Source organism: Aspergillus undulatus, assembly GCF_047715775.1.
Source record: "Aspergillus undulatus strain CBS 261.88 unplaced genomic scaffold BDV17scaffold_56, whole genome shotgun sequence".
In the NCBI taxonomy this organism is placed as follows: Eukaryota; Fungi; Ascomycota; class Eurotiomycetes; order Eurotiales; family Aspergillaceae; genus Aspergillus; species Aspergillus undulatus.
The window spans coordinates 81067-105926 of NW_027396660.1; the positions used below are offsets into that span (position 1 = coordinate 81067).

The following is a 24860-nucleotide window of genomic DNA, read 5'->3' on the forward strand; positions in this document are numbered from 1 at the left end:
AGTTTATTGCTGAGTCCTATCTCTAAATGAATGAGTTGCTCGGAAATTCCATCCAGTCTAGCATAACATCACCATTCAGCATGTCAACAACCTCCAGTAGTTGAGACGGGGTCATATCCCTCGCCCAGTCCGATGCCTCTGCGTGCCCAGCAAACAGCTCTTTTGTGGTCGCCTCCGCGCTGGGAACGTCTGTTCTTACAACCTCCATTATTGGATTAAGTTCGAGCTCTACGTTAGAATCAATTGGATCTTGTGCCTGCGAGAATTCCGGGTAATGAGCGATGGCAGGGGATGCCTTGAGCTCGGCACAGATACGCCCCAGCTCATTGAGTTCAGTCTTCTGGTCCGCAGCTACCAGATTACCCTTTTCGATTATATGATCGAGGATACTCGACAGGGTTTCCAGAAGGTGGGTATGGTTCTCAATCAGGGTTGGGCAGACTAGAGACGCCATGTTGATGACGAGGCCGGCAGAGACCGCGCTTTCGAGGTCCCAAGGGAGAAAACATTCTGCTAATAAGTTAGCTCGGTTAGTTATGGTGAGAGATATGGCGGCTTACCTAGCAACGTCTGCTTTTGCAGTGAGTCGAGTATGAAGACTATTTTCCTAGTGGATTCGAGGCAGATCTGGAGAAGAAGTTGTATTGGGACAGGGACTTTTCTGTCTTTGCATTCCGAGGCGATGGATGCCTCAACAAGACCGAACAGAAATGGTCGAGTGGCCAGCAGGATGCACTGATATTTAGAGTTAAGAAATGACAACGAAGCTAGACTAGTTGACGTCTCACTTGGTGGTATAGCAGGTTCAGGTATCCCGACACCCTCGATATGCCGCTGAGAGATTCTTGCTCGGGTACTGGGAAATGCTCGCGGAGCTCCGATGCAGCCTCTGCCAGTCGCTGGAGAACTTCCTGCGCGGTCTTGACGAGCGTCGAGTTTAGTTCGCGAGTGTCTTTGTAAAGCGCTATGCGCAGGTTAGCCACCGGTCCTCATAGACATAGCCAGGCACGTACCATTGACGACCTGGCTGAAAGCCTGAGATAGCTTGACATGGATCCTCACTATCATAGGTTTGTTAACAGACTCGAGGTTGTTAGGGAGGGAAGCACTAATGTCGTTGTCACTGATGGCCAAGGGAACTCCCAGAAGAACAGATATTTGACGCTCAAGGACGTAGACCGTCCACCAAATTTCCTGACAACGTTCAAGATCCTTGTTCGCAGTAACTGCGGATACATTCGTATGGTAGCCGTGCACCTGGAGGATCCGAAGTGCTTGACCAATCTCGATACTGGGTCAGTCAGAGGCAGTGGAAGGCCGAGAAGCGACGTACCAAGTTATGCGCGGACGTCCTCCAGTCAATTGACTGCAGATACAACGCCATTGAACACAGAAGCTCAGCAGAGGTACATGGGTCCTTCCAGAGAAAGCCATAGTCTGGGAGCATTATAAAGGCTCGGGTGAAGTACTCAGCGCCTGGCGGCGTTGTGCCTCGATTTTTCTCCCCGATAAAGGCTTTGCCTAGCGCGATGATGACGAGGAAGTGAATGAACCATAGATTCCCGCTACCAAGATACTGAGTCGGATTATCATAGAAGTGATGCAGTTGAGCCATGAACCGCGATTCGTGGAATAAGTGGAATATGTTGCCCGTATGGAATTTGGTTGCGTTGACTAGGAAGAGGGCATGGTCTAGGGACGGAAGACCACGGATATCGGGAACCACGGAGCTGCGCAGGCCATTCCAATTCAGACTGTATGTCATGGTGTCGATGTGGTGTGCAGCACTCGGGAACGGACATCTGTATAGAGCATGGTGGGTAAGGTGGAGAAGTCGTACGGTCAGAGACCAATTCGAGGTATGCCCGAGGTAGTCTGTATCGGTTAGTTAAACCCTCACGCGGGGACGTCAAGTAGCTTACGGGGACGTCCTGCCATGTCAGTAATGTACTTGGGAGGCCCACAGGACAGAGGGTTCACCATGGGACTATCATCGTCATCAAGCCCAGCCGGCAGTGCTCCAGCCTCATCTGCAGAAACGTGACTAACAGGCGAGGTCGGGCTACAGTCCGAATCAGCTGGCACTACACATGGCAGCGCTGCAAGCCGCTGCTGCAGAACGCGATTCTCTTCCTCCAGCTGTAGGTTCCGTCGCTTCAACGCAGAAAAGTGCTTCTTCGTGATATGAACCTTGGTCTCTTCGCCTTCAAACTTGCACCGCACCTTGCGCAGCACGCAAGTGGTGCAGGGTGAGTCTCCCGAGCACTTGATTTTGTGCTGCCGGCATCGCGTGCAGGCGTTGACAACTCTTCGTTTATCTGGGTTTGTGTTTCCCATTGTGCCGAGTGGTCTCAGAGACTTGGAGGTGACGTGCATCTATTAAAGGAGTACTAATTGTAATAACCCCGCATTTCTTAGCTTATCACCCCCGCAATCTGTCAGATAGCGCAGATAGCAACAAGATAAGCTGTATTGGCAGTGCTGACATCGGACCCCTACCCGAGCCTTATCAGTTGGAGGCAGTATTATAGCTCGGATTCATACCCCCAAAATAAATCTCTAATATGATTGATTCGGCGTAGTCTGTAAGTGGGTCAAATTAAGTCAGTATATATATATTGACTGTACAGGAATAAGCGGCTCTGATTTGAACCACTTGGAGTACCCCAAGTCTTATTGCTACGTTAAGCACTTGGCTGTATATTACAGCTTGCGCTTCAGGCTCCTGAATCCACGCCATTATGTGGACCCGAAAAGTCTATATAGACTCGCTTCAAGGGCCTTGATGCCCTAGGGACCACCTGGTAGCTCGGCCTCTTCTTAACTCTTTACCTGTATACACGTCTTAAAGATGGCCGAATATAGCTGAAAATGTTTCGGATCGATCGAATCCTCGGCCCCGCCGTACAAGAATATCATCGGCTTTGGGGAACTCCGGAAAGATTACCAACAGCTTGTCAAAGGGGCTGGTAAAGAGTTGGATCAGCGGTGCCCTAGGCGTCTCCATTGTATTAATCACGTAGGCGGTGATGGTGCTATTGGTCAAGTAACGAGCCGTGAGCTATGATGTCGGGAATGTCTCATCCTATGAGTCGCTTTCCGGCGGCCTTGTTGTAGGGAATGCTGGGGATCGGCTTGGGAAGCAGGGCATTGTAGAGCAGACATAGCAGTGTCAACTGCTATCGCTAGGATCGGGATGAGGGCAGGGATAAATCCGGATAGGAATACATTTTGAGGTGATGATTGTTCAAAACAAGGCAGCAAAACAGCCGAAGATAAGTAAGTGCCGACATGCATGATAAAATCACCCCTGAATGCAGACCTATTACTCCTAAGGCTGGTCATTGATTGTTCTTCGTTCGGGAGTGGTAATCGGTAGTATGCCATCACCGGCAATCATCAGCTTGCAACCAAAGAAGATCACTGTTGCCGAGATCATGCGGGACCCTGTAACTATGCAGCCGCGTATATCCTGGCCTGGGTGGTATAGTACTGTAGCATTGGATTATCATTCCGCCAATTACTAGCTTCCCCTTGTGAAAGAGAACGCCATGGTGAAGAGAACTATTAGGACGAGCAAGAGCTAAAGCTATGCTGTAGTCAATATGATTGAGCTAGTCGAGTATTGTATAAAGGACTAGCATATCGTGCGTGAGATTAAAGCCGAGAAGCCAAGGTGACTTGCGCGGGCTTGAGGGCGCCACTCTTGGCTGTCACAGTGAAATCTCCCAAGGCGCCCACTTTCGCTCGGACAATGCACAGCGCCAGGCCATTGAATGCCCTCCGCTCAGAGGACAGGAAAGGAGTAAAGTCCGCCGGAAATCCGTTGTCCGTGGCAATGATCTCCCCTGGGCCAGATACAGAAAACGTAATCAGGTTGTCCGCTTCTGGCACAGCATTACCATTGGCATCAATAACCTCCAGCGTCACAAACGCCAAGTCCTCGCCATCTGGTGCAAGGTGCGTATGGTCGGCCTTGAGATGGAGTCCTGTGGCCTGTCCTGCTGTCCGGACAGTATCCGTAGCCCACTGCTGGCCGTCCTTGTAGACAACTACATGTAATTCTCCCGGTTCATAAACCACGGTGTCCCAGCGAAAGCGGTAGGTCAGGAGTTCTCGGCGCTGTCGCCCTTGTGAGACCCCGTTCAGGAACAGTTCTGCCTCGTCTCCAGAAGTAAAGACGTGGACCGGCGTTATCTGACCAAGCCTCTGTGGCCATGTCCAGTGTGGGATGATGTGCGCCACTGGAAGGTCAGGGCGCCAGCGCGACTGGTAAAGATAGAACCGCTCTTTCTTGAATCCCGCAAGGTCGATAATGCCAGAATAGGCACTGCGAGCTTCATAGGGATACGGCTCGCCGAGGTAGTCCCAGCCCGCCCACACGAAGCCACCGGCAACGAACGGATGCTCATCTTGCGTTGCGAAGACTCTATCAGGAGAGGAGCCAGCGTCGGCCGAATAAAGCTCGTATGCGGAGATCTCCAACGAACTCGAGTTGCCGCCGAATGTGTCATTGACCGGAGCGCTCGTTTGGTTCGTGACTGGGAATAAAAACGACCCGCGGCTGCTCAGTGACCATGCAACTTCACTACCCAGAATCAGCTTATCCGGTAAGGCTTCATGGAACGGCTCATATTGGGGCGTCCTTCTGGTCCCCTCCAGATGTTCGTATGCTGGGCCATACCGCACACCCTCGCCCAGGTAGTTGAGGTTGATGAGATCCAGCACTTCGGCAAAGGACGAGTTTGGAGCAGCACGGTGGATTGATGCTGTCGATGGCCGGGTAGGGTCTTCGTGAGTGACAATTTCACGTAGGTAGGAAGATATGGCTGCAGCTTCTTCATCCATGGATTCCTGTTCGCCCACCTCATTGCCGTAGCTCCATACAATGACTGAGGGATGGTTTCGATCTCGTCGCATGAACGCGCGCAAGTCTGGCTCTCGCCAGTCGGGGAAAATGAGATGGAAGTCCGAGTCTGTTTTGTTTAGGGTCCAGGTGTCGAATATTTCGTCAATAACCAAGAAGCCCAGGCGATCGGTCAGATCCAGCAGTTCGGGGGCAGGAGGGTTGTGGGCCGTCCTGATGGCATTAACTCCTAGTTCCTGTAATACCTCTAGTTGGCGTTCGGCTGCTCTTCTGTTGAACGCAGCACCCAGAGCCCCGAGGTCATGATGCTGATTCACGCCCTGGATTCGTAGTGGTACCCCATTGACAGATAAACCATTGTCTGCATCAAAGTCAAGCGAGCGTATCCCAAACCGCGTCTCGTATGTATCAAGTACTCTGTCCTGCTCGTACAAGTGGGTGATTGCCATATACAAATTGGGGCTCTGGGATGGCAAAGGTCCCCACAATCGAGGATGTGTGACAATTGTAGAAACGGATATTATCGCCTTGCCATCCTGGTCCAAGCCGATTTCCTTGGCTGGAAAATGTGCGACCAGTGAACCAGGACCGTTCTGCGCAGAGTCAAACTCAAAGACATCGGTGGTCACATGCACTTTCCTCGTTGCATCCCCCGCATTCTCGACTTGTACCTCAAGGTGGATGGTGGCCTTCTCTGACGTGATGTTACTCGTCGTTATATACGTGCCCCAGTGGGCGACATGAGTGGGATTGACCTTGGTGAGCCATACATTGCGGTAGATGCCGGCGCCGGGATACCACCGTGATGAACTTCCTGACGGGTTCTCGACACGAATTGCCAGCTGGTTTTCTGATCCTGGTGCCAGTAAAGGAGTAATCTCAATGTAAAAAGAGTTGTATCCGTACGCCCAGCCCCCGGCCAAGCGCCCATTCACCCACACCATCGGATACGACATGGCACCATCCACCTCCAGGAAGATTGCTTTGTCCAGATCTTCGGCAGAAACGTTCAGCTTGCGCCGATACCATCCTACACCGTGCACAGGTAGTCGACCCATTCCAGAGGATATCGGCGGGTCTTCACCTGTGTAAAAAGGCCCTGCGATGGCCCAGTCATGCGGCAAGCGCACCGTCTCCCAGTCGGCATCGTCAAACGTGTTGTGACTAAACGGAATGTCTATCTTTGGCTCGTCAGAGGGTCTCTCGTGGCGGTCATCGGGATCATCAATGAAGTTGTTTGCCGATGGCAGGATCCAAGATTTCAGTATGTGGAGTGTATCGTTGTTGGCATCAGGTCGCAGATCATATATAATATCGTCCGGAATGCTCTCCGACCGCCAGAATCGCCAATCGGCGTTGAGACTAACACGCTCTCTGCCACCATTATGGTTGCTCGTTGCATGGGGCAGTGCAGATGCCTTAGCAAGAAATAAAATAAGCAGTATGGCAGTATGCCACTCTGGGCTTGCAAAAGACGGCATGTTCATAACGACAGTGCCGCTGGCCAGCCGGAAAGCTCGAGAAAGGGGAGGGCATTGTGTCCCCTTTTGAACATAGTTGGAGAAGCGAATTCCGGCTATACTCTACAGCTGCAGCTTAATATTCCGCCAATCGTGCGTATACTTCCCTCGAGGACCCTTGCTGCAAAAAAGTATGCAGCCAGTATTGCATGAGCAATATCCGCAACCCCGCATACCCACCTATCCAGGGACCCCGCCCCTGGGCACGGCCTGACGGGTAATTCTAGCCTGTTGCCGAGTATTTACTATTTACAGGCACTCTCTGTAGTACAAATTGCATAAAGGATGTGACGTCACGCAAAGATCACAAAGAGTCTTAGTCATCGTCTCTGGCACGGAGCAGCTGAGTCAGCTTTACGTCAACTGGAAGAAGAATCCCAGAACTCTCAAGGCTCCAGCATTCCCCGCGATTCAATACACTCCCCAGCATCTCAACGCTCCAAGATCATCCACCTACCATGTCTGTCCCCGACTCCTTCAAGGCCGCCCTTCTCAATGAGAAATCCCAAAAACACATCATCTCCGAGCGCTCCCTCGGCGAGCTCGGTCCAGACGAGGTCATCATCAAAATCAATGCCACCGCGATCAACCCGGTCGACTGGAAGATCCGAGACTCGGGCATCTTTCTCGAGTCATTCCCTGCTGTTCTAGGTAGTGATGCTGCCGGCCAAATAGTCGCTGTCGGCAACACCGTTACTCATCTTCCTCTCGGCGCCCGTGTGTTTTTCCAAGGCATCATTCGCAACTATGATGCCAGTACTTTTCAGGAGTATTGCAAGATGCCGGCTGCCCTGGTCGGCAAGACTCCCGGGTCTGTCAATGATGAACAGGCCGCCGGCATCAGCCTTGCGACCGTTGCTGGTGTGACTGGTTTCTATGACAAGACCGGTCGCGGTCTCGCCCCGCCGCCCTGGGATGCTGGCGGTGATCAGGCAGGAAAGGGCAAGGCCGTCATTATTTTGGGAGGCAGCTCTTCTGTTGGCCAGTATGCTATTCAGCTGGCACGACTATCAGGTTACGAGCGAATCGTCACAAACTCCAGTTTGGCTCACGAGGAAACCTTGAAGCGTTTGGGTGCGCATGTTGTCCTGGATCGAAAGCAGGCGAGTGCGCAAGATTTTATCACTGCTCTCGACGGTCTGCCGCTGGACTTTGTCTTTGATAGCATTTCGTACCGGGATACCCAGACCCTCGGTGTGGAGGTGCTCCAAGCGGCTGGCGTCGAGAGCTGCGTGGTGACCGTTCAAGCCGTCGACTCAGAGGCGAGGTCGCTCGGCGAATCGAAACAGCCCAAGGTCGAAGTGCGCCAGGTGATGGGACTGGGAAGCAGCCCCGATCTGCGCTATCTAAGCGAGCCGCTCATGAAGAGCCTTGGGGGAGACGAGGGCTGGTTGGCGACCGGGCAATTCTTCCCGAACAAGCCGGTGGTCGTCGAGGGTGGGCTGGATAAGATCGATGAAGCCCTCGACAAGAACCGCGCTGGTGTTTCTGGGCAGAAGGTTGTCATCAACCCATAACGCGTGCCGGTTTGACCGACCAAGGGCTCTTTATCTTCTGCAGAGCTCATGGGTCCAGTCCAGGGAAATTTACGAATAACGGCAGATTCACGACTCGGCAGCTTTGCTTCGACTTGATTATATGAGCAGTTTATAGCTCGAGGTGTATGTTAGACTTTATAGAAGGTTGTCTGGTAACCAAACATAGGCAACCACTTTATTCCATCGCTCACTCATGGATCCCAGTAGCTTTCGTTTATGCAAGGGTGTCTGCGAACCACCCGCTGTTCCAGTTGTAGAGGTTGTATGGAGTCACTCCTGTCAACACGGGGCAGTTTTGCTGGTCATCAGTCAAAGTGCAGTTGCCCGAGCCGTGCAGGCACGAGGCGATGAACTCTCCAGCATACTGCCCCTCGAGGTATGCCCCCTGCAAGTACCCAAAGAATTCCTGGCCGATGGTCTCTCCCGCGAAGAAGAGGTTGCCTAGATTGGCGCGCAGGTTCTGATGCGACTGCAGACTCGTGGCCGGTGGCCAGTTCGAATACGATCCGTATGCCCTATTTTCTGTCAGCATTGGACCTCTCATCTTCAGATTCAAAGGGGGGTCTACCAAGGAGTCTAGGTCCATCGCTTATACCACAAATGCGTGGGGTTAGGAATGTCCTCGCCGTACATTGCTCGGAGGACCTCCATAACCTCTGCCTGGGTCTCCTCGTTGGACTGCGCTTCGAGGCGGTAGGAATGGTCGTTGACAACGGTTGCAACTAGAAGGCCAGAGCCCTCCAAGACGCCGGGCATATCCAGGGGCTGGAACTCTGGGTAGTATCCTCTAGTCTCGGGGTCAGCGTAGATGAGGTACTGCACGTCATCCCAGAATGGCTCGTCGAACTGCATGAAGACCTTGGTATACGTGCCCAACTCGAAGCTGGAGATGGCTGCAACCTTCCAGTCAGGGAGCGGGGGATTAAAGCCAACCACTTTGTGCTAAAGTACACCAAGCGAAAAGGTCGAGATGGCATAGTCGTCCTCGATGCAATATCCCTGATTGGTGTGGACAATGACCGAGTCGTTGCCGTACTCGATACGCGTCACTTGCGTGTTGAGGCGCAGTCGATCGTCATTCCCGCCGAAAAACGTCTTTGCCTCCTCGCGGACGATGGTCGCGAAGCCGCGCTGGTCGTAGATAAAGAGATTGTCCTCGGAGAAGTAGTTGAACGTGGCGTTCTCAGCAACGGAAGTGAAGATCTCGGAGCTCTCTTCAAGGCTGTAGATGAACTCCCCATCGAACAGCCACCATTCGGCCGTCTGGCGATACGAGTCATTCTTTGCCGGGTTCCAGTCGTGCAGTCGGAAAGTAGCTCGTAATGTTCGATCCTGCAGCAGCGAGCCGGCATCCGGTAGGACCTTGTCGAGAGCCTCGTTGAACTCGTCGATGGCATATTTAAAGTCAAAAGGACCTCCCGCGGCAAATGTTGCCAGGCTATCCTGGTCAGTCACCTTGCAGATGGTAGCGGCGCTAGTAATCAACAAGCAAGCGTGTCACTCACAGCGTGATAATGTTGTACTTGTTGGCCTGCTAAATGTCCGTGCATATCAAGCCGTCAGAGCAGGCTTACCAGCACGTTGATGGGATTCTCTGGGCCATCGCCAGTAACAGTACCTTGGACCTGTAAACCCAGTCAGCAACTGCCCACTCTCAATGCTTATTTTAGGTTAAAAATACCCAGTTGGATCCTGCCTCGACGATATATGGTTTGCCATCGGGTCCTTCGCCAAACTCGACATCGTGCATGCGACCGCCAATGCGGTCCTGATACTCGATGATCACAAAGTCGCCAACATCGTTCTCAGAAAGCGCTTCCTACAGCATCGATTAGCTTGGCGTTGGTGCATCGACCCTCAATCGAGACCGACGTACAGCAGCCCTGATGCCAGCCACTCCTGCGCCCCTACAGAGCGGTTGGTATAAGGAAGACCAGTAGGGCCCAGGAGACTTCCAGGACAGCAACCTGGGATCGTTCGCAGTTCTCTTGCGCCTGCACGGTGAGGGCGCTCAGGAATGAGCAGAGAAGGACTGTTACCCGCACGGCTGAAGTCTCAACCAACGGTGGTTGTGTAAGGCACCGACGATGCCTGAGGTTCTAATGACCGCTTAGTGAGGCGTCAAGTCAATTGAGGATCAGAATAGACCAATAGAAAGCCTGGGCTCAATTTGGGATCAATACAGAAATTAAATCACTGAAGACCCCTGCGGCTCTCATGCAGACTATCTGCAGATGGGCGAAGGAAAGCGGAAACAAACGAAGGAGATTAAGAGTTTGTCGAAGGCCGGGAGGAAAAGAGACGCAACCTGGTTATGCAGTCGGACATCGCTCACCGGAGCAAATGTCGTGCTGTGGCTGGCGCAAAGATGTCTTGAATTTTCTCCCCGCATGCAGCAGGGATAAGGCCTAGGCTATGTAGATACTCCATAGAGTGAGTTCCTGCTCGAGCAGCCACTCACAAAAATAGTTCTACTCTGCATGTCCATTACTCACAGGGCACCATGCCACCGAGGCTGTCTATCCTTTCTGCGGTCTATGACATGGAGGACATCCTTGCCCTTGAGAGCTGCCCTTGCAGGACAATCTCGCCCGCCTTTCACATCCAGGTAGGTAGACAGCCGATCACTTTATAGCCATCTTCTCTGTCAAGCTTCACGGCGGAGAGATCGAGTCCAGCGATGAGATGGAGGTTGTGCTGAGTTTCGCAGTTGTCTCGCCTGGCGCAATGACTCGGGCAGCGTCCATGTCAGACAAGGCACAAAGGCGATAGCGAAGAGTTGCGATGTCTTGTTAACGAGCTGACGCCTCGCTGGGCTAGGTGAATTTTTTTGAGGAGTTTGGGCGAGACGAGATGTCAACCCACCGAACTCATTGCACGGAACCAGAAAGTATCCTTAGTATAGCCCGTGCACATTATAAATGCTCAGTTCGTACCGCCAGAATTCTTGCAAAACATCTTGTGCGGCGGCTTCAATCATGGATGTCTCGTCGATTGGCTGGGCTGAGCTAACAAGTCTGGACGTTGTTCAATCACTTCAGCAAGGAATAGAGCTATGGATTCGCGCTGCGTGAATTTGCGGTGTATCAAGCCGTAAGTTCGGTGGGTTCTAATGTTGGTTCACCCATGGTGAAGAGAGACAAGACAAAAGAATAGTCAAGCGTGGAAGTCGGCTGTGTTTGAGGATCAGGGATGAGACATGAGGACGAAAGCGAGCAAATCATCAGGTTCGCAGGACAACTGACAGGGTACAAAGTACGTAGCCACACATCATAATTGCCACTTGAGTCTATTTAGCCAAGCGAAGCCTCAGCGATTGTGAGAGATTAACAGCTTGAGACATGTCGAATCCACGCTCTTCAGCCTTGGAGCCACATGCGCCACCGGGGTCCAACGGTCACTCGAGACAACATCCCCGGGCTTTGATCACGCCATGCCGACCCGGCATTGCTGCTGCAAGTCGCCGTTGATGTTCTGGATGTGCCGTGTAGACAGATGCTCCTCACGAGCAGGGGATCTGAAATGGCAGTCGACGGGATGGATGGATCGGGGGAAACGGCAACACTCAGGGGAACCCTTTGGAAGATGTGAAACTGCCGGGTATTTTTAGACGCAGCAAGGTTTTGATTGGCCAAAAACAATGCGGTGGCCTGGTTCAATCTGGTTTAATCATTCTGCAGTGGAGAAAATCCGGAGCATCCGAGACATGGTGTGGAGTAGGATGAGGTCAGGGTCTGCAGGTGAAGTCGATGTCAACCTGGAAGACAACCTCGGATCAAGTCTTCGCAGAGGTGATCGTTGAGTCGCTGCCAATAATAGAGCACTCTTGTCTCACAATCATCTATCCTCGCTCGGAAGGAAGCCAATATAAATACAGCCCTCAATCCCAGTCTCTGCATCCTCATCCCATCACTCATCACAAACTACAACACCACAACAGCCTATCCCGCTACTCAAACCAACCTCTTATTCACCATGAAGTTCACCTCTTTTGCCCTCGCCGCTTCTCTGGCCGCTGGTGCCGCTGCCCAGCCTACCTCTTCTTTCTCTGCCGAGCCCTCCAGCACCAGCGCTCCCTCCACCCCCGAGACCTTTGGCGTCGTTGCCATCCACTCGGGCAATGCCGTCCAGTACTCCGGCTTCAACGCTGCTCTCGGTAGCCTCTTCGCTGGTCTCCCCAACCAGAACGCTTCCTGCGAGGGCTCTGACAGCGGATCCGCCACCTTCTACGTCAAGGACGAGGCGCTCTACCTCTACGGCCCCGGTTCCCAGCAGTTCTACGTCGACCGCTCCGGCATGGGTATGACTCTCGCTCCAATACCTTTCAGCGACCAAAGCTAACAGAAATGCAGGCCAGGGCAACATCGGTTACACCACTGGCGACGCTTCTTCCGGCCCCCGCAACGGTGAGCGCACCGGCTGGGCCATTAACGAGAACAACCACCTCCAGTTCGCCGGCAACGACTTCATCGCCTGCCCCAACAGCATCGACGGTGCCTACAGCATCTGGGCTCCCTCTGGCATTGACAACCCTGCTGGCAACAGCAACTGCGTCGGCATTGCTGCCCGTGTTGTCAAGACTGACAGCCCCGTCAGCTGCACCTACTCTTCTTAAATGGGGGGCCGCCCTCTTGTATATATGAATCACCTTGTACATGTTGAATAGAACATAGTCTAGCAATGAACCCGGTAGCAGAACATCCTGCTCAGGGTTGCACTATGAAGTACATAAAGTACATACGTCAGAACTAAATATTATATCACACTATTTTCTCTGGGTGAATGCATTGGTAGCTCTTGTTTTCTACAATAACCTCTAGCGGAGCAAAGATTCGTCACTTGATAACCATTGGCTTGCTGGAGGGTAACGCGGGGAGTCCGCAGGTAATATAAGGTGGTATGAGTTCCTAGCAAGACAGTGGTCAACGGATAAAACCTGAGCCCCTTCGCTTATTCTCTAAATTGTTTATGAATCGCGATGGTATACCATTAGTTCCTGTATATGGCGCATATATTGCTTAGTTGTATAGTATCTTCCTGGTGCCCTCGGACTATCACCGTAATATATATCGCCGCCCACTTGTCCCAGCATGCAAGCAGCCCATTCATACTTTAGTACTTGGGACATTCACGACTTGGTCGGAAGACACGGTTTCTTCATCCAGTCTCGGCAGAGATTTTGGTGGTCGTTTTGAGGGGTGCTTGTAGCGGAGGGATGGACTGTTGTCGAGAACCGCAGTGACCTCTAGCGCATATCCCAGTGTTTCGGGGAAGGTAAAGAACACAATCGCAAAATCGACTGCGAGCCAGACAACATAGAACTGTCGGATATAACTCATACATCTGCTATTAAAGAAAAAGGCAGGTTGCTTACAATGTAGTATCGCCAGCCGATGTTTTGGAGGGCGACGGGGTTCACTGTCGCTCTTCGTCAACCCCATGAAAAGGTAAAGCAGGAGAGAAAGACCTACCCAGATATTGAAAAAGCTAGCGAGTTCGTAGAACGAATTGAGGAAAGACAGGCCCATGACTTGAATGTTGTAGGGCAGAACTGAAATTGTGAGCTCAGTACGAGGGTTGAGTGAGTGGCAGCAGTAGAGACGCTCGACAGGTAGGCATAAGCAAGCGAATTGAACGCCCAGTTGTATTCACACATAGAAAGGAAAATAAGAAAGATGACCGTGATCGAGGCCGCCTTTGCGTCTTCCTCTCGTGAAGTAATCGAAGTTGCGATCGTGACAGAAAGAAAGGAAACGAACATGATTGCAGCGGAGGTCAGGAACTGCGTACGACGAGCAACCCAGCTGGTCGCCCAGGATGTCTCAAGGTAGGTCACAACGGGCAGAATCCGCAGAATGCCATTGATCAGGGTCTGCTCCTCGCTCCTGATTCTGACCGTGTCCAAGACTCTGGAGAGACGGTAGGAGACCAGTCCGTTTCCAGATCAGTCCATCGCAGTTCCAATGAAGACCAAGAGGAAAAGTCGCTTGAGATGCACTGGAGAGGTGAAAAACTCCCTCCAGCTGGATTTGTTCACTATCTCCCGTTGAAGCGCCACGGATAGCTCGTCTATTTCGACCAGGACGACGGGATCGGGCATGTCGCCATTGCTATGAGCCTTGGCCAGAACCGCATGCGCCTCTTCCTCTCAACCCTGTGCGACCAAGTATCGTGGAAATTCAGAACACCACATAATGAAGACAAAGTTGATAAACGCCACTGCACCTTGCAGGTAGCTGGGAATACGCCAGCCATAGGTCGTGTCGAGCGGAAAAGTTCCGTAAGTAACCCACGCTGCCATGATAGCCCCGACATAGTAGAGACTGTTGTATAGGGCTGTAAAGAATTTGCGATCTCGGGGATGAGCCAGTTCAGCCACCAGGACAGGGCCAGAGTTGCCAGCACTGATGGCTGACAGGCCGAAGAGAATACGCGCGACGACAAACATTCCCACTGTCGTCTCTCAGCAGAATGCAATGGAGCCAGAGATTGAGGTAGGGATAGTATTCTGTGCCGCCCTCTGTAAAGCAGCACCAATGAACATGACAAGACAGGCCGATATAATCACCCACCGTCTGCCCCATTGATTGGAAAATGACAGGCTCGATTAGAAAGGCAATGATGGCGCCCACCCAGTACGAGGAGTTGATGAGCCCGGTGGCAGCGACGGTGCAATGAAAGACTGGCAAAATTCACTCTTTAATTCTGAAAGAGTTTTGGCGACGGGATCACATACTGTCTTTGAAGGTTGTCAGGGCTTGGAGCCCGTTCAACATGGACCCTTCATACCCCGTGGTTGCTGATACTGGTTTGGTACGTAGTTGTCAGCAGCACATCGCACAGCCTGTAGGAACAATGTGTACCAATGAGCACTCCAGGGAAAAGAACAAAGTACAGGTTCAACGCCCCAGCATCGCGATACCACGGCTTGCGTGGATGCTCTGCTAGGAGACGTGACATGCTGGAGATCACCACCGCTGACATGGCACCTATAAACTAGGATACTGAGGAGGCCAAGGCCGTTTGATGTTCAGTAGCAAGCTATCGGATGTGTCTCGGCGAGTTGGACGCGGCGTCGGGCACAGAATTATCCTTCGATGTTTGCTGTTTGCCTGATCCAGTCCACAGGCCCAAGCTGGGTAATAAGGGTGTACTCGAGTCATACTTAGAGTCTGTCAAAACGTTGGCGACATAATCTATCCCGATGGGATCTTATAGTGGCATTCCAGAACCTCATATCCCTAGATTCTAGGTTTCTGGTGTTGTTGAATGGCCGAAAGCGAAAGATAATCGTCAAAGCACAGTACTCAAAATACTGAATCCAACAAACAAGCTGATCAAACGCATACATCGTGTTTGCTTTATCAAACAGCCAAACTACAGAGTATATAATAATGGCCAGTATTATACTCTAGAGAGAGGGGTTAGCCCCGCAGATAAATTGGGCAGAGAAGACTGGGCATTCATAGTGTGCTTGGTGCACCAAATGAGCTGCGAATTGCGTTGGATTGGAGTATAAAGACGAGCCAAATGACTAGGAGATCCAATAATACCTTGTGTACCCCAGTTTTGTTCCTCATCGTTTCAAGCTGATTATTCTACCAGACATAAGCCCTTGCCATGGCCCCTACGCCAAAAGACCGAGAAGAAGCGTCTCGTTACTGGGCAACTGCCATAGCTGGGCAGGGTGCAGAGGCACTAGGAGAGGAATTTGAACAGTTAAAGAAACAGATAATCCAGCAATATGGCGAGCAAAACCTGCGGAAGAGCTGGCTTGAAGTCACTTCTGCCTTGGCAAAAGAAGCAGAAACGATCGTATCCCAAGGCTCTTCCATTATTCCAATTGTCGACGCGAGCGAACTAAATCAACTTCCAACAGCAATCATCGACGAAATAAAACAGCGCGGGACTGTCGTGATTCGCAACGTCCTTTCGTCCGAGTATGCTCAGGAACTACAAAGGCAACTGGATGAATATCTTCGAGTCAACAAAGAAGATATTGGCTGTATGTGCTCCAAGACAATGATTCTAACAATAAACATGAATAGGCCGCTGACCAGCCGATTATAGCCCGTCCGGCAGAGAATCCCTGGCTATTTGACACTTTTTTCAATCCAATTCAACACAAAGTGCGAACAAACCCCCGCAACCTGCAAGCACAGTTGTTCCTAAACAGCCTCTGGACTGGCTACACGCCTGACGAGGCTCAGCCCGACCCTTTGATATATGTCGACGCGCTGCGACACCGTCGCCCCGGTGGGCACTCGTCCACGGTGCAGCCGCATATTGATGCAGGCAGTCTTGATCGGTGGGCTGACGATAACTATCGACATTTCTACGAGCCCGTCTTCCAAGGCGAGCCCCTTGCGTACGATCCATTCGACATTCATAAGCGCAATCGAGCAAATCAAGCCAAATTTCCAGGAAGATCCCAATGTAGCGCCTTTCGCACTTTCCAGGGCTGGACAGCGCTCTCATCGTCCGGAGAGGAATTTGGCCGGAGCAGCCTGGCTGTGTATCCAAACCTGAAGCTGGCCCAGGCATATGTTCTTCTCCGGCCTTTCTTTAAGCCCCCACCAGACAATGAAGCCTCCCTGGATCCAACTAGCTGGGTCCTCGATGAGTCCGACTCATTTCCAGGCTCAGTAAAAGGGCTGAGTCAAAGGGTCCTGACAGGAACGCACCCTCACTTGCGTCTCGAAGAGACACTGACTTTGACTCCTCGCATTAACCCGGGAGATGCAGTGTTCTGGCACTCGGACGTAAGGCTTCCTCCATGTCCTGTAGTGTGCTCACAAGTTAATGCGTCACTGTAGGTCATTCATGCTGTAGATCCTGCAAACAATACCGACGAGACCGCAACGGTGCTGTACATCCCGGCCGTGCCACTGACTCACAACAATGTGGCCTACCTGAAGAAGCAACGAGACTCGCTGTTAGCCAACGCTCAGACTCCACCCGACTTCTTGATCAGAGTTGGCGACTTACAAGAGGGCCGGCTGAAAGGGTGGAAGGACCACTCAATTGCCATAGGCGACAATCTAGAAGGACGACGGGCGTATGGGTTGGAGAAGCTTCAAGGAAGCGCCGTAATTGTGAAATGGGCAAATGAAGTCCTGGGCTTCTCATAGTCTAGACCAGTCTGTTACTATTGAGAACAGCATGAATTCTTTATTCCTCGTCAATTCTTTCAATGCTATCGATCCAGACCTTCTTATATTCATTCGCCTGTCGAATGTCCAATGATTGTATTCAGCTATAATATCCACTCTAGCTATATAGACCCTCATTTTCTCCAGACATGTTGCTCCTGCTACTAAGCGTTCTAAGAGTTTAATCTTTCCTAGACGCTCTGCTGGTATTCCAATGTCCAAGCGTTCTGCTAGAGCAGTCAATAAGCGTTCTACTGGTAAACCTCTACCCAGACGTTCTACGAGTACACCTATGTCCAAGTTCCGCTGGTCCTGTATCTAAGCGAACTGCTGGTGCCCTTAATTCCCAAGCCTCGTTCCGGTGCGCTTATCCGCAAACCGGATGCTGGGTCTCTTGTCCGTCGCCCTACCGCTGGACTCCTTGTCTCTAGACCTTCCAGAAGACCAGTAGTCTCAAGACCATCTGCCGGGTCACTTACATGCAGTCCGCGAGTCCGGTTGTCTCTAGACCGGGCCGGTCGAGTTGTGTCGAGACCATCCGCAAGACAGATAACTTCAAGGCCATCTGCTTCTAGGCCGCCTGGCTCCCGCGGCCATAGGGGCCATGAGTTAGGATCTCACAATCCCAATGAGCACGACTCTACTTCCCGACGGCATGGGAAGCATGGTTCTAGGTCACATAAATGTAGGACACATCACGCGAGGTATCAGACACAGAGAGAATGGTTCTGATTCCCAGAGCCATGAGGAACGTAGCTCTAGCTCTCACAGACACAAGGAGCATGAGCCTAAATCCCGTAGCCGCAGAGGACATCGTTCGCTCTTGGATAAGTTGTCCTCTATGAGATCAAGACATCATCGAGAACATGGCCTCTCATGGAAACGGCTCCCACGGTCATGGATTTGAATATGCTGCAGCTGGTCATGCTCCAGAGCAAGAGGGTGGTCATCATGATGGCAATGATTATGATGGCACTCACGATGGCGGACATGAAAATGACGACCATGAGAACGTCGCTTATGACGACGACGGTGACGGTCACGACGAGGGCAATCATGGGGACGGCAGCTATGATGATGGCGAGTACGACGAAGGCAGTAATTTTCATGAAAAGTACGACAAGAGCGATTACGAAGGTGGTCACGACAACGAAGCAGGGTTATGATGATGGGGATCATGACGGTGGCAATTACCGTAATGATGATGGGAATCCCGACCATGGGGGTTTACAATGACGAGGGCTACGATAGTAGCGATTACGATAATGGATACCCTGACGATGGCTCTGGCTATCATACGGAGTTTTCAGGCGACTACGAGGATGAATATCCTGGATGTGGAAATTCCCAATTGTCCGAATTGTCGGCAATACAGAGAATAAACAGCCAAACTGGGGGGGGGTCAACATTGATCAGGCACACAGGAATACATCAAACGAGTTGATATTATAACGCTAATAAACATTTGGATTGTTCATTCTATTCTACAGTAAACTGCGTAGACTAGGGCAAGTTGGTTCCAAGGGTCAACAAGAGTTTACATCATGGTGATGCGTAGACATTCCCCGAGCAGAACGTAGACGGTAGTTCTCAGAGTACAATCTCCCCCTAGCATATCTTCAGTTGCTGCTGTAAAGATGGTGTACATGCACTACATTGCCTCAAGGCCTGCCACCTCGGCGACGAATGCACCGCACTTTGTCTGGGTGGTCATTTCTCCCAACCGCAATACGGCCGACACTCTCTTTCGCATTTTGCAAGACAACAAGGGAAAGGCCCTGACTGTACCCAACGTGGGCGCAGAAACCAAGAGTCTGACTCCGCTGGACATTGACCGGTTGTCACCCAAGTTGTGGGTACTCCAGATCAAGGAAAGCCCCGAGAGTGTGGCTCTTCTGAGCGCGGCCATATGTCCGCATACATTGCACAATGCGGACCCGGCATTCGCTGCAGTGTCAGGCAAGATGTTTCTATATTCCATGGGAAACTATCCAGACCTGGGGGCCAAACTGCTTCCTGCTGCCTGCGACATTGACCACGACTACCTCTCCGGTTACAGCTTCTTCATCCGACGCAGCGGCTATCCCAACACCTACTGGTACTGCTGTGGCAACCTGATCTGTCTCTCAACGAACAAGCGCTCCCGGTTCTTGGTCACCATCGCGGACAAGGCCGATGATCGAGACCATCTTTCATCGAAGACGCCGATAGTGGGTCAGGACCAGGTCGTCGTTCACTGGATCGAGAGGGACCGCTGCAGCCAGGTCGGGGTCGACAGCAACGAATGGCTGACGGTCAAGTCCGACAAGTCCACCACCTTTCGCTTCTCGGACTTTCAGGGGCGCTTCTATCTGGGAAATGAAGGAGCTTTTGATAACCCCGATCCCACCAGGCTGGGCACTACGCTCGATGTTGTATGCTGGTCCGCGCCCCAAGTATTCCATGATAGCTTTGAGCTCTGTTACGGGATTCACCCATACGGTGATTAGAAAATCTCAATAAGAAGCATCATGTGGTAGAATCCAAGTACTTTCTTGAATATATGTTCTCAGACTTCACGTATGTAACCGTGTTTCGAGCACGACGTGCCACGTGCTTTTCATCCGAGTATGCACGACTACACGCAAGAGCCACAGCTCCATAGGCTAGATACACCACGATTCATTAAGTCCTGTCACAAAAGCCCATATTTTTCTGGATAGTATACTGCTGCCTGGTCAATCAACTGTCGGACGTTTGAAATTTCTGCTCGTAGGCTGGGCCCAAAACCTCTCCCGGCCCCCCCTCCCCCCTGTTCCGCAGGGTCCTCCATCTCAACAGGTTGACTCGCCGTTGCACCAGTCATTCTACTGATTCGGCTGCTCTGTACAAGCCTTCGCTGCGGCCGAACAAGCTTCGAGCTCGTCTAGCCAAGCTAGTGGGCCCATTCCAGGACTGCGTCCCACTGTGGCCAGTAGCTGTCAACAAAACAGCGGTAGATGCGCTTGGGTTATTACGAGAGACTCGCTTCCGGAAGATTATCTGAGCAAATGAGGTGGTATTGTCCATTGTCGCTTGCTCTACACCCACCTTGCGAGCGGCCTAAGCTTACTGAAGGCGGATGCCAGTCCGTGAGAACTCTGCTATTGATACACCCAAGGTCCTCACCTCATGGGTCGCAGTCGCCCCCAATGGTCCTCCTGGCGTCCGACCACCTTGCGAAACTCTTCTATAAATACTTATGCCTCCTCGACTTGCTATCAAGCTCATACTGCCTCTCTCGATATATACCAATCGTGGTCTTCTCTCTTCGAGTTTCCAGTCGCCTTATCCCTCCGCGACCATGTCGTTCAATCCTAGCTCCGTGGACCTGGATACTGCTGATCCAAGGGATATCATCTGCTACATGAATGCAGGGGAGAATGACTACGATGGCCGTATGGGTGCACGCATCTCCTCTATTTTCGTCATCTTCATTGTGTCGACCTTGGTCACCCTCTTCCCCATGCTTGCCAAACGGTTCCCCGGCATGCATATCCCCCATTACGTCTATCTGTTCGCCCGTTACTTTGGCGCCGGTGTCATTGTTGCTACGGCCTTTATCCACCTTCTCGATCCTGCGTATGATGAGATCGGTCCGGCAAGCTGCGTGGGCATGACTGGTCACTGGGCAGACTATTCTTGGTGTCCCGCTATTGTGCTTGCGTCAGTTATGGGCATTTTTCTTCTGGACTTTGGCGCTGAACGCTACGTCGAGGTCAAATACGGAATTTGCAGGGAGGACCCCGAGAGGATCATGACTAGCACCGTGAACAACGAGGAGGCCCTTCCCACCCACGTCCCCAGCAATGGCAACAAGGTCGATGGCACGCTTGACGCCTCTTCCATCGACTCCGGTGCGGTCGAACGCTCCTTCAGGCAACAAATTGCCGCCTTCCTGATCCTCGAATTCGGCATCATCTTCCACTCCGTCATCATCGGCTTGAACCTCGGGACAACTGGCGAGGAGTTCCCGACCCTGTACCCCGTTCTCGTCTTCCATCAGTCCTTTGAGGGTCTCGGTATTGGTGCAAGGATGTCTGCCATCCCATTCCGTAAGGGAAGCTGGCTGCCATGGATCCTCTGTCTTCTCTACGGACTAACCACACCCATTGCCATCGCCATCGGACTCGGTGTTCGCACGACCTACAATGCCGGATCCTACACTGCCAATGTCGTCTCTGGGATTTTCGACGCCATCTCGGCCGGTATTTTGATCTACACTGGTCTTGTTGAGCTTCTTGCTCGTGACTTCCTCTTTGACCCGCACCGCACCCAGGACAACAAGCGACTTGCGTTCATGGTGATCTCCCTCCTCTGGGGTGTCGGTATCATGGCCCTTCTCGGAAAGTGGGCATGATCATATCAAATGTTTTCAGCACAGCGACGAGATCAGTCGCAAGCTTCCTTCACTAGGCTTATTCCAGCCTCGTGAATGCTCTGTGTCTAGTCCACCTTAAGCATGCTCCTACACTTTTCCCTTCGTTCCCATTCCTGTCATAACTACTGATCTCTAATGCAAATCGAGTTGCTTCAAGATTAAACATTTGCTTTTCGGTAGCCCAGACCCTAACATGATTAAAATGCTAGCATCGATGTATTCACACTGAATGAATTCAGGTTGGTAAAAAGGAAGGGTAACCTAGCGAGTACGCGCCAGTCAATGTTCCGTTAGCCATCCAGCACTGGACTCTGCACGCCGCCATACTTCTACTCTCATCACTGGCAAGTGCTTTCTTAGCTCCTGCCATTCCGCACTCCCCAATATACACCTGGCGAACTGTTGTTACTCTTACCTAGCGAGAAGCGACCCATGCTTGTGACCACAAATTTTCCGTCAGAAACAGCGACCTGCCATTTGGTTTCGATATTGTGCTCTTATAATTTGACAAGGGTAATGTACTTTGATCCGCGCAGACACGCAGTGACGCCAATGTGGCTCCAGACTGGGCAGCATCGGCGAGACGGTATTGATATGGCCATCAAGTCGCAGGGTCTAGATTTAGCTTAGCATCTTGTCCGAGCGGATAGGAGTATTCCTATAGGGTAAAGGAAGGCATGTTCTAGTGGAGGCGAAGGTGTTCCTATATCCACAGCTGTGGTTCACAGGGCTGCATTGACTCAGAACAGGGCAATAAACTTGGCCAAAATCCGCGGCCAAAGAACGATAATGATGACATTGGGTGGGTCGATCTGCCAAATGTCCCCACAGTGTATACTGAGAGACCAGTCACTGGAACGAAACGACTCTGGGCGACTTCTCGGCGCTCAACTCTCAACTGGGCTGACGTCAATGCCCCGGGCATGTTGCATCCGCTGGGAAAGGTATAGGTGAAAAGGCAGAGGCAAAGCTGGTGCCTGGATGTATAACGTGGATTGAATTAGTTGCTTAAAGCCCCCAATTCCCAGGTCGAAGTCCCGCCCGCTAGATATTCTACATACCAACAGGCAAGCAAGCATGGATCAGACCTACAAGCCCACTCCGTCCGCGCCTGTCGTACGCCTCACCGTCCTCGAGACCGACAAGCCTCACCCAGACACATACTCAGAGCGCGGCTCCTTCGGTCGCATTGTACACGAGCATTTTGCCAAAGCAGGACAGGCCCATCACCCGCCCCTGGGCGTCGAAACGGACCAGATCTTCGTTGTGCCCGAACAGGGCGGCCGCATCCCAAGCGTGGAGGAATTCGATGACTTCGATGGACTGCTGATTACGGGCAGCGTGTATGATGCGCACGGCAACAACGAATGGATCCTGCAGCTGCTAGAGCTCCTCAAGACCCTCTGGATCAGACGGTCCGACTTTCGCTTCCTGGGCGTCTGCTTTGGCCACCAGCTCCTCGCCCGCCTCCTCGGGGGTTCTGTCGGGCCCGCGCCCTCGCAAGACTGGGAACTCGGTCACTGCCGTATCACACTCACCCCCGTTGGCCAGCGCCTCTTTCGCACGCGCGACGACCACGTACACCTGCACCAGATGCACCAAGACCAAGTCACTGCGCCGCCTACCGCGGCCTCCGCTGGGCCCGACATGCTCCCCACGTCTACAGAAATTGCGTGCTGGGGGCGCAGTGAACACACCCCAATCCAGGGCCTGTATATCCCGAACCGCTTGTTTACCACGCAGGCACATTTAGCGTTTGACGAGGATATGGTCAAGCGGCAGATCCAGATCAGGGTGGATAGCGGTGGAATCCAGGACATTGAGCATGCGGATCGCGCGGCCGAGACGGCGGATCTTGAGCACGACGGCGTCGAGGTGGCCAAGGCGATATTGCGAATCTTCGTCTATGATGATGATGATGGATTGGGGTATGAGCGGAGATAGACTGGCGAATATCCATAGATTCACAATCATGTATCGACACAAATAGCCATTCTATATCATATTGTTCAATCATCGGCAGATAGTGATTCGCAGTGCTCCCCTGGAGGTAGAACCGGCGAGTAATACGGGTGAAAGCAGTCTTCTGTTGAGATCTATATTGCATAACTTTCATGTCGGGCCAGGTTGTTCGTAGAAGAGGAATCTGGAAGGTCGCTATCGTGCTTTGGCACGGCTCGGTGTCGAATGACACAGGGCTCTGGAGCGGCAGCCTTTTTCTTCTTGGACGGCGACGACAAACGGATAGACGAGATATAGCTGCTCAATGTTCCGCTAACGTGCTTCAGCCAGACTGCCTTCAAGGAAGGGGCATTGGCGGTCGTGATGGCGACGTCTAATTCTGCTGCGGAGATGAAACCATCTTGCCCAGGATATACGTGGAGTCGGGGTCCACCACTAACTCATGCAAAACTCATGCAAGACAATTACTCGTAGACAAGAGACAACAGCCGCTACTCCTCGGGCAGAAACCACAGCGATCACGCCGAGACGACGCGATAGGCTGGCCTGGAGGTACCAGAGCGTTCGGATTGGGAGTGCGACGATGATGAAGTCGGTGAATATGTTCTATACGAAGAGGTAGTTAGTCCTAAATACCTAGGTGGCAAGGCAGAGTAGACGGAGAAGGATGCTCACGAAGGAAACAGGCACATAATAAGTGACAGCGGTGTCAAGGCACGTTGCGTCGGGGTATGCAGCTGCATTCCAGGATGCCGGGAGAGGGCGGCATTGCAGGCAGTACAAGCAGTACAGTAACCACAGCGCTATTGCAATGAGCAGATTGAGGACCATGGCGGCATATATGCTGTAAGTAAACGAGGTCTGGTCCGCAAGCCGAAGGTAGAATTGCAGGAAGCCGTGCTTGATGACGAACTGCATCCAGACGTACAGAATCTCCTCGGTAAAAAGAAGATATTCGGCAGTTAGGTGATTCGAAATCGCTGATAGACCTGAAGGAGTTGAAAGTCATACCTTGAGCAGTGTGGACAAATGTCTTGGTCCACCTGTTCAATATGCCTGTAGGCCATGTCAGCACGGGCAATGGCAAAGGCAGGGCACACGAACAGCCCACCTCCATAATGTAGAAACAGACAGAACGTGACTCGCTGGCCGATGTTGAAGATCTGTGGCCAGTTAATTAGACGCCTGATTGTTGCATTTTCATTCTCTGCTCGAGGCGCCTACGTCTTGAAGACGCCCATCATCCACCAGTCGCCCCAGCCAAAGCTCTTAATAATACATTTGCGCGAGTAGAAGCGAATGGCAGTTGTTATGAGGGCAAGTGCAAAGAATAGAAAAGAGACCGCGTACGCTGTCGGCTGCAGAGTCCAAAACATGGCTGTCGGCGGCACGCTCTGTCCTCAGGCATTTTCTGGGAGTCAG

At 52.0% G+C, this 24860-nt stretch overlaps 11 protein-coding genes across 11 annotated transcripts; 6 read left to right on the plus strand and 5 right to left on the minus strand.

Annotated features, from left to right (window-relative positions):
• Window positions 1–22: 22 nt before the first annotated feature.
• BDV17DRAFT_294635 (Zn(II)2Cys6 transcription factor) lies at window positions 23–2337 on the minus strand (the record flags this gene model as incomplete). Its single annotated transcript, XM_073762884.1, has 6 exons — window positions 23–510; window positions 561–735; window positions 789–964; window positions 1014–1284; window positions 1334–1875; window positions 1923–2337. The coding sequence occupies 6 exons, from the start codon at window positions 2335–2337 to the stop codon at window positions 23–25; spliced, it is 2067 nt and encodes a 688-aa protein (XP_073612076.1).
• A 1185-nt stretch (window positions 2338–3522) lies between these two features.
• BDV17DRAFT_187913 (glycoside hydrolase superfamily) lies at window positions 3523–6600 on the minus strand. The gene has a single exon (XM_073755056.1). It carries the CDS (start codon window positions 6352–6354, stop codon window positions 3658–3660), a length of 2697 nt encoding a protein of 898 aa, XP_073612077.1. The 5' UTR covers window positions 6355–6600; the 3' UTR covers window positions 3523–3657.
• On the plus strand, window positions 6600–8021 carry BDV17DRAFT_187902 (zinc-binding alcohol dehydrogenase family protein). Its single transcript, XM_073755055.1, has one exon. It carries the CDS (start codon window positions 6846–6848, stop codon window positions 7902–7904), a length of 1059 nt encoding a protein of 352 aa, XP_073612078.1. The 5' UTR covers window positions 6600–6845; the 3' UTR covers window positions 7905–8021.
• On the minus strand, window positions 8012–10355 carry BDV17DRAFT_300408 (uncharacterized protein; the record flags this gene model as incomplete). The annotated part of the gene is made up of 8 exons (XM_073764053.1): window positions 8012–8440; window positions 8521–8867; window positions 8946–9399; window positions 9431–9456; window positions 9500–9550; window positions 9607–9744; window positions 9802–9832; window positions 10261–10355. 8 exons carry the CDS (start codon window positions 10353–10355, stop codon window positions 8140–8142), a joined length of 1443 nt encoding a protein of 480 aa, XP_073612079.1. The 3' UTR covers window positions 8012–8139.
• Window positions 10356–11713: 1358 nt separating this feature from the next.
• On the plus strand, window positions 11714–12910 carry aspf34 (cell wall protein PhiA). The gene is made up of 2 exons (XM_073755054.1): window positions 11714–12225; window positions 12278–12910. The coding sequence occupies exons 1-2, from the start codon at window positions 11901–11903 to the stop codon at window positions 12538–12540; spliced, it is 588 nt and encodes a 195-aa protein (XP_073612080.1). The 5' UTR covers window positions 11714–11900; the 3' UTR covers window positions 12541–12910.
• A 120-nt stretch (window positions 12911–13030) lies between these two features.
• BDV17DRAFT_294640 (uncharacterized protein) lies at window positions 13031–14885 on the minus strand (the record flags this gene model as incomplete). Its single annotated transcript, XM_073762885.1, has 4 exons — window positions 13031–13246; window positions 13300–13343; window positions 14662–14730; window positions 14789–14885. The coding sequence occupies 4 exons, from the start codon at window positions 14883–14885 to the stop codon at window positions 13031–13033; spliced, it is 426 nt and encodes a 141-aa protein (XP_073612081.1).
• Window positions 14886–15545: 660 nt separating this feature from the next.
• On the plus strand, window positions 15546–17056 carry BDV17DRAFT_294641 (uncharacterized protein; the record flags this gene model as incomplete). The annotated part of the gene is made up of 3 exons (XM_073762886.1): window positions 15546–15930; window positions 15996–16687; window positions 16742–17056. The coding sequence occupies 3 exons, from the start codon at window positions 15546–15548 to the stop codon at window positions 17054–17056; spliced, it is 1392 nt and encodes a 463-aa protein (XP_073612082.1).
• A 1658-nt stretch (window positions 17057–18714) lies between these two features.
• BDV17DRAFT_294643 (uncharacterized protein) lies at window positions 18715–19566 on the plus strand (the record flags this gene model as incomplete). The annotated part of the gene is made up of 1 exon (XM_073762887.1): window positions 18715–19566. One exon carries the CDS (start codon window positions 18715–18717, stop codon window positions 19564–19566), a length of 852 nt encoding a protein of 283 aa, XP_073612083.1.
• Window positions 19567–20399: 833 nt separating this feature from the next.
• Window positions 20400–21455, plus strand: BDV17DRAFT_284083 (Zinc/iron permease; the record flags this gene model as incomplete). Its single annotated transcript, XM_073760473.1, has 1 exon — window positions 20400–21455. The coding sequence occupies one exon, from the start codon at window positions 20400–20402 to the stop codon at window positions 21453–21455; it is 1056 nt and encodes a 351-aa protein (XP_073612084.1).
• A 1027-nt stretch (window positions 21456–22482) lies between these two features.
• On the plus strand, window positions 22483–23464 carry BDV17DRAFT_272575 (type 1 glutamine amidotransferase). Its single transcript, XM_073758909.1, has one exon. The coding sequence runs from the start codon at window positions 22554–22556 to the stop codon at window positions 23418–23420; it is 867 nt and encodes a 288-aa protein (XP_073612085.1). The 5' UTR covers window positions 22483–22553; the 3' UTR covers window positions 23421–23464.
• A 108-nt stretch (window positions 23465–23572) lies between these two features.
• Window positions 23573–24814, minus strand: BDV17DRAFT_294646 (uncharacterized protein; the record flags this gene model as incomplete). The annotated part of the gene is made up of 5 exons (XM_073762888.1): window positions 23573–23820; window positions 23879–24044; window positions 24114–24427; window positions 24543–24601; window positions 24663–24814. The coding sequence occupies 5 exons, from the start codon at window positions 24812–24814 to the stop codon at window positions 23573–23575; spliced, it is 939 nt and encodes a 312-aa protein (XP_073612086.1).
• Window positions 24815–24860: the final 46 nt, after the last annotated feature.

Bases quoted from the DNA above. Each gene is read 5' to 3' on its own strand.
- BDV17DRAFT_187913 (XM_073755056.1), bottom strand. From the start codon at position 6,354: ATGAACATGCCGTCTTTTGCAAGCCCAGAGTGGCATACTGCCATACTG.
- BDV17DRAFT_187902 (XM_073755055.1), top strand. From the start codon at position 6,846: ATGTCTGTCCCCGACTCCTTCAAGGCCGCCCTTCTCAATGAGAAATCC.
- aspf34 (XM_073755054.1), top strand. From the start codon at position 11,901: ATGAAGTTCACCTCTTTTGCCCTCGCCGCTTCTCTGGCCGCTGGTGCC. The intron at 12,226-12,277 runs GTATGACTCTCG...ACAGAAATGCAG, and splicing joins CGTCGACCGCTCCGGCATGG to GCCAGGGCAACATCGGTTAC.
- BDV17DRAFT_272575 (XM_073758909.1), top strand. From the start codon at position 22,554: ATGGATCAGACCTACAAGCCCACTCCGTCCGCGCCTGTCGTACGCCTC.